General features: G+C 31.7%; 1 protein-coding gene across 5 annotated transcripts in view; it reads left to right on the top strand.

The window, feature by feature from the left end:
• Positions 1-8,383, top strand: part of LOC144181185 (basic helix-loop-helix ARNT-like protein 1) — a 17,144-nt gene continuing 8,761 nt past the window's right edge. For 4 of the 5 annotated variants that reach the window (XR_013324630.1, XM_077709537.1, XM_077709538.1 and 1 more), the window contains exons 1-9: positions 1-308; positions 3,898-4,009; positions 4,154-4,192; positions 4,741-4,779; positions 5,552-5,709; positions 5,780-5,862; positions 5,952-6,044; positions 7,090-7,207; positions 7,277-7,426. Coding sequence is in view for 4 of the 5 variants with exons in the window: in XM_077709537.1 (XP_077565663.1) it covers positions 266-308; positions 3,898-4,009; positions 4,154-4,192; positions 4,741-4,779; positions 5,552-5,709; positions 5,780-5,862; positions 5,952-6,044; positions 7,090-7,207; positions 7,277-7,426 (835 nt within the window). In the remaining variant the exon portion in view is untranslated. The remainder of the gene's footprint in view (positions 309-3,897; positions 4,010-4,153; positions 4,193-4,740; positions 4,780-5,551; positions 5,710-5,779; positions 5,863-5,951; positions 6,045-7,089; positions 7,208-7,276; positions 7,427-8,383) is intronic. The other variant, XM_077709539.1, reaches the window with a different exon arrangement.

The raw sequence follows: 8,383 nt of genomic DNA, 5'->3' as shown, positions 1-8,383 counted from the left end.
CACGGCTGTCTCATCCCTCACGTTTCTGGCCTTCTCGACCTCACCCACACCCACTCCGCCTCCTTTGTAAAAAAAAAAAAAGAAAGAAAGAAAATACACGCACGTACGCACACACACAAGAAGAGTGGGAGGGGAAGGCAAAAATGAAGTCAATTATACAAGTCGCTGGCTTTTCATGGCTCACTCCTCTCTCGATCGGCACCTCCACATGCGCCGCGGTGCGCGGTAAAGCCTTCGCCCGGAGCTCGGCACCTCTCGCTCGGCCATGTCGGACGGAGGCTGCGGGGGGACCGCGGACAGCCTGGCAGGTAAGTGGCAATCTCCTTCCGTCCAACTATAGTCTTTTAGCATTAACTGCGAGCCATTTATCAACGCCAAGTCCTTAAAACAGTTAAGTTATTTCATTTTTTTGTACATTTACTATCGGGGAAGATTTGATGGTAACTTTTGGAAGTTTCAAACATTTCCAGGTGTTCAATGTCACGGCAGGCAGAAATAAAATCGATTTATAAGACAAAATTGAATATTTCACTTTTATTAAAATCGATTTTAAAAAGACGAAAGTGAATATATAACATTTATTGTGATATTAGTTGCATATGCAGATCACATGGTAATTAAAAATAAAAACACCGGTTGGAATCTAGTAAACTCGCCCATTCATTGTGCCATACTACAATCTCGTTTTAGTGTTGCGTTCCATAGCACTCGGATGTTTGAATATTCTTTAAAAAACAACTACAAACTACCAACGTTACGCAGGTGAACATATCCATGAATCGTATGTACATAAATAAGTACTACCTGATACGTTAATTAAAAACGCATTAAGAAGCCAGTTTGTAATTTAAAAAAATAATGAAGAATGCTACAAATACAGATATAGTGTTTCTCTAATGTCGTGCCAACGTATCAACTCTATGAAGACTTAATTTTCCAGGAACATCATTTTTTCCTGACTTCCCGGTAGTTACTAAACGCACCATCGAATTGGGAGGGGGGCTCGCTTGTCCGACATACCTTAAGTTCACATCCCAGTGTAACCATGACGACATATCATTCGACCATCCAACACAGTTGAGCCTTTTGATGCATATATTAATTTCTTCCAAGGTATTTTTTAAAATACATATATTTTACTTCTTTTAAACCGCTCACAAGGGGCTTAAGTTTGTCACGTGCAACCACGAGTAAAAGTGGGTCAGTAGATCATTCTAGCAGCACTTCTTCACTTTTACCCGCAGAGGGCGACATAGTCAAGATTTCAGGAAATATTTAAGGAACTTTGAAATGTTTTTATCAAATATCTTATTTTTTGTGTGTAAGATATAAACGTATGTGTTTTAATCAAATTTAACAATTTGGAGAATACATTTGGCAGTAAAAATTGAGTTTAGGAATTGTGATTTTAATTTTTAGTATAAAATACACCTCTAATACAGTGAAGTAAAAAATATGATGTACAGTATGTGTTACAAACCCATGACATGATTTTCTGCTGGCGTCTTAATAATATACAGGAAAGCTTTGCCGTTTGGCCATATCCAGAAATAACCTAGAACATACTGTACTTAGTATGCATTTGTATCTGCCACTAGTTGAAGAGCACACAGCACACTTGTTCAAAGTTAATAATGGGTGACAATAACAAGTTGAAATTGGAGTTTAAATGTTTTCATTTAATACAAGGAAGCCTAATGAAGTAGTATTTCTCTCAATATGAATTAGAGTGGCTTTAAACAATATTGTAGGTAACAAATTGCTTTTATTTCTTCTCCAACAACCAAATACCTCATATTTATCCATGTAGGATGTAATAATCTCTTGTTAGACATGGTAAAAAGTATGGCATGTAGGTCATTTCATGAATGCTTCTATGGGTGCGTGCCTGTCTGGTCAACGCGTGGTGTTTTGGTCCAGCGTTGCATTTGAGTGAAACAATGACGGCGTGCCAGAGAAAAGATGCAAACGTGCTCAGCAAAGTAGTGGGCGGAAGAGAAAGAGCGAGCGGACAAGCTCCCACGTTCTTATTTTGCGTCACCGATGACCCACTAAACTCTCTTTGTAGGGATTCATATGAATCATGCCAATAGCAATATATTGAGCTATGAAAATAATCTGCGCTGGATCACAAAACACTGACATTATCAGAAGATTCAATCAGAAAGAGTGAATACAGAACACTCAAGGTCAAGATTTTTGTTGCAATTATTTTGTGGAAATATTTGAAATGAAGTGGGTCAAGTTATAACTACTGTGAAATGTAATATTTAGTGACGATGATGGCTAAAACCTCATTTTCCTTTATGTCCCTGATGTACGCATGGTTGACCTTGGTTTACACCTATCGCATAAGTGTCAAAGTGGTGGCCCGGGGGCCAAATCTGGTCCGCCATATCATTTTGTGTGGCCCGAGAAAGTAAATCATGAGTGCTGACTTTCTGTTTTAGGATCAAATTAAAATGAAGAGTATAGATGTATATTACATTTCCTGAGTTACCCCCTTTTTAAATCAATAATTGTCATTCTTTAATCATTTTTTTGTGTTTTTAGTTCAAAAATCATTTTGTAAAATCTAAAAATACATTTTAAAAAGCTAAAATAAACATTGTTTTAGATCTATAAAAAATGGAATATTCAAGGATTTTAATCCAGTTCTTTTAATCCATTTATAAAAAAAAAAGTAAATATTATTTCTCAAAACGTCCGGACCATGTGAAATCAAGTTGACGTTAAAGCGGCCTGCGAACCAACCTGAGTCTGACACCCTTGACCTATCAGAACACGGGACAGCTGAGCAGAGATTAGCGTATCGTATGTTTGTCTGAAGAAGACGTTAGAAGACAAAAAGAAGTAAAAAAAAAAAAAAATAATATATATATATATATATAAATATATATATATATATATATATATATATATATATATATATATATATATATATATATATGTATATGTATATGTATATGTATATATATATATATATATATATATATATATATATATATATATATATATATATATATATATATATATATATATATATATATATATATATATATATATATATATATATATATATATATATACATATACACACATACATATACACATATATATATATATATATATATATATATATATATATATATATATATATATATATATATATATATATATATATATATATATATATATATATATATATATATATATATATATATATATATATATATATATATATATATATATATATATATATATATATATATATATATATATATATATATATATATATATATATATATATATATATATATATATATATATATATATATATATATATATATATATATATATATATATATACATATACACACATACATATACACACATACATATACACACATACATATACACATATATATATATATATATATATATATATATATATATATATATATATATATATATATATATATATATATATATATATATATATATATATATATATATATATATATATATATATATATATATATATATATATATATATATATATATATATATATATATATATATATATATATATATATATATATACACACACACATACATATACACACATACATATACACACATACATATACACACATACATATACACACATACATATACACACATACATATACACACATATACATATACACACATATACATATATACACATAAACATATATACACATAAACATATACATATATACATATATAACCCTAACCCTAACCCTAACCCTTTTTCACCTACATTTCCACCTGAAAACTAACAATGCTATTAATAGACACAGGAGTTCTATTCATGCATGCAGATTAAAACTGACTGTGTGTGTTGTTTGATAGTTGGCAATGTGGAGGAGAAAGGGTTAAGCCAAAGCAGCCGCCTGCTACCTGCCATAGAGCTGCCCAGGAAGCGCAAGGGTGATGTGGACGACACTCTGGACACTCTTGCGCAGTAAGTATGCTAATACAATATGATTGATATATGCAAATTAAGAGGCTGCAAAAGGTGTATTTGAACAATCAAAATAGTGCTGGATAATGTACTCGGAAGGTGGACAACTTGCAGTACTGAATGTTAAAATGTGTGTTTTAACAGGCATGGTCTTGACTTTGAAATGGAGGAGGATCTCACCAGGTACAACCTGCTTCAACCCCAGAAAAAAAATCATGTGATCATATTAGGAGCATTTTAGATGTAATATTTCGATTTTTTTCAATTGGATTAAAAGCCCTAAAGAGTCAGTTTTTATAGTTTTCAAGCAATGTTTATTTGAGGTTTTTTTTCTTTGTAATGGAAAATTTGTTTTAAACACCTTTCATATTAAATGGAAACATTTTTTTTAAATTATGTTCAATATTAAAGTGGAAAATGGAAAATATCTATATATATTTACTTTTAGATTTTACAAAATGCTTTTTGAACTAAAAACACAAAAGAAAAAATATTGGATTAGTAAAATTCAATGATGTATTTTAAATAGGAGAAAATCAGAAAGAATAATATTCATCTAGCATCATTTGAATTTGATCCGAAAATAGAAACCCATGATTTACTTTCTCGGGCCGAACAAAATGCGAGATTTAATGCCAGATTTGGCCCCTAAACCACCACTTTGACATGTGTTTTGATGCTATTGATAAAGGTACTATTCAAATCTAAAGTTTTTTTTCCTGTCTTTACAGATCAGAAGATGATCAGCCAGCCAAAACGAAATGCTTCAGGTATTATATATACATATACATATACATATACATATACATATACATATACAAATATACATATACACGTACACACATACACATACACATACACATACACATACACATACACATACACATACACATACACACACACACATACAAATACACATACACATACACACAAATACACACACACATACACATACATACATACATATATACATATATACATATATACATATATACATATATACATATATGCACATATACACATATATACATATACACATATACACATATACACATACACATATATACATATATACATACATACATACATATATACACATATACACATATACACATATACACATATACACATATACACATATACACATACACATACATATATACGTATATACATACATTCATACATTCATACATTCATACATTCATACATATATACATATATACACATATACACATATACACATATACACATATACACATGTACACATGTACACATGTACACATGTACACATGTACACGTGTACACATGTACACATGTACACATGTACACATGTACACATGTACACATGTACACAGGAACACATGTACACATGTACACATATACACATATACACATATACACATATACACATATACACATATACACATATACACATATACACATATACACATATACACATATACACATTTGCATATATACATATATACATATATACATATACAGTTCCACATGCACACAATAAACTTTTCTTTGAAATTTTAGGCAGCCTCACCGTCAAATCGAGAAGCGACGGCGAGATAAAATGAACAACCTCATCGACGAGTTGGCCGCCATGATCCCCGCCTGCCAGCCAGTGGCCAGAAAATTGGACAAACTCAGTGTTTTGCGCAAAGCCGTACAGCACCTCAAATCCCTCAAAGGTACGACGCGGTTTGGGCGCCCGTCCGCCCGCCATCTAATACGGACCGAGTTCTTTCTTCCCCCCCGCAGCCGGGTCGGGCGGCGCATTTGCCGAGGCCGCCCGCAAGCCTCCCAGCTTGCCTCACGATGATCTCAGGCATCTCATGCTCAAGGTACGTGGTGATTGTCTTCCGTGACCGCTGTTTCTTTCTTTCGGGAAAGATTTACGTCTTTCTTCACCTGCGTTGCGTACTCATCCCAGGTTGTCGACGGTTTCCTGTTGGTTGTGAGTTGCGACCGGGGGAAAATTTTGTTCATCTCTGAATCTGTCTCCAAGACCCTCAGTTTTAGTAGGGTGTGTAAGCAAACCTATGTTTTTTGCTTTATATATTTTTTGATTATTTATTATTAATTCTTATTTTTATTATTTTGTATATTTTTTATAATAGTTATAATTTATATTTTATAATATATTATATTATATATTAGACATAATTTATAATATTCATAATATAATAATAATAATATTTATAACACATATAATTATTATATATTATTATATATTATATAAGATATATTATATATATATTATATAAGATATATTATATATATATTATATAAGATAATAATAAACAATATAAGATATATTGATATATTATAATATATTATTATGTTATATATTATTATTATTATATAATATTATATATCATTAATTATTATTATTTATTATTTATTTTTTGTTTGATTTTGTATTTTTTTTTGCTTTGTTTTGATGTTTTTTTTAAAGCCAAGCATGACAATATTTATTTTCCAGGCTTATCTTACCGTGCCCACTCCTCCAACCTTATCAGAGCTGCCAAATATACTGCAAATTTTTCATACTTTACTACTACACCAGTCTTTACCAAATTGCTGAATACGCATTTTGTATCAAAACTGCCAGAAAAAAAAACAAAAAACAACTCACATTTTTTTTCCAGCAATTAACAAAAAAAGTTTTTGTTTTTGGCTCACCATTTAACATTTTACATTTTGCATGTTATTCAAACTTATTTTGTCAGTAAGTAGCATCTTTACTTTCTTTGACATGTTATTTACGTCCAAAAAAACAAAATATAACATTTGATTTGCCGTTTGTTTTTTTAATACATTTTTTGCATGTTTTAATTATTGAAAAAAGCAACCAATTTGACAAGCATTATAAAATTTGATAATATTGAGCTTTATTTTTTATTACACAAGGTCAATAATTCCACTAAGGATCACAAAATCTGAAAATTCTCTTCCCCCCCATTGAGGAATATGATTTTTGGACATTTGGCAGCTCTGCATCATCCCCAACATCTCACCACCTTTCAAAATAAGATACTAATTGACTTAATTGTGGTTTGTGCTATCAGGTGGAGCTAATGGGCCAAAGTCTTTTTGATTTCATCCACCCTAAAGACATCAGCAAAGTAAAAGAACAGCTGTCGCCATCCGATTTGAACCCCCACAATCGAATCATTGACGTGACCAGTGAGTACTCGCTTTGACCCAAACGTTCCCTTCATTCTGACGGTGCAACTTTGTTTTGATTCCTTCCAGCCGGAGTCCCCATTCAAGCTGAAGCCTCTTTGGAGTCCTTTCAGTTGTCATCCGGTGCCAGACGCTCCTTTTTTTGCAGAATGAAGCACAGTCGAGTGGCCGGAAAGCACAAGGACAAACGGACGCCGCCTGTCGCTTCTGTTAAGAAAGGTGGGCTCTTTAATATTGACGATGTGGCGTGCTTGGAACATGTTGATGGCTATAGATGCTGGACCATTTTAGATATAATAACTAGATATTTTTATTTTTTTTTAAATAGGATTAAAAGAACTGGATTAAAAGCCCTAAATATTCAGTTTTTATAGATCTAAAGCAATGTTTATGAGCTTTTTTTTTAGTATGGGAAAATGTTTTTTGATCAGGTTTTTTATTTCAAATGGAAACAAAATATGTGGAAAGTGGAAAATATTTGTATATCTAAATTAAAAACACAAAAGAAAAAAAGTGCAATGATTGATTTTAAAAAGGGGAAAATCAGATAATGTAATCTATAATCATTTGAATTTCATCCTAAAACAGAAACTCGGCACTCATGATTTATTTTCTTGGGCTGGACAAAAGTATGCAGTGGGCCAGATTTGGCCGCTACTTTGACACATGTGCTCTAGAGCAAGGGTGTTAGTCTCGGGTTGGTTCGCGGGCCGCTGTAACGTCAACTCAATTTCACGTGGGACGGACCATTTTAGATGTAATATTTAGATTTTTTAATTTTTTTATAAATGGATTAAAAGAACTGGATTGAAAGCCCTGAATATTCAGTTTTTTTTATAGATCTAAAACAATGTTTATTTGAGCTTTTTTTAAAATATATTTTTAGATTTTACAACGGGATTTTTTAAACTAAAAACACAGAAAAAATGCATTAAAAATGACAATTATTGATTTAAAAGGGGAAAAATCAGGAAATATAATATACATTGATACTCTTCCTTTGAATTTGATCCTAAAACAGAAAGTCAGCGCTCATGATTTACTTTCCCGGGCCACACAAAATGATGTGGCGGGCCAGATTTCGCCCCCGGGGCACCACTTTGACACACTCTAGAGACTTCCCCTAAATTTTTAAACTATTCATAATCTTGCCTACTGATTTTTTCCCCCTTGCAC

The sequence above is a fragment of the Stigmatopora nigra genome, chromosome 23 (assembly GCF_051989575.1).
Source record: "Stigmatopora nigra isolate UIUO_SnigA chromosome 23, RoL_Snig_1.1, whole genome shotgun sequence".
Lineage (NCBI taxonomy): Eukaryota > Metazoa > Chordata > Actinopteri > Syngnathiformes > Syngnathidae > Stigmatopora > Stigmatopora nigra.
Note: the sequence above shows the minus strand (reverse complement) of the source record. Positions and strands in the feature narration are given on the sequence as shown.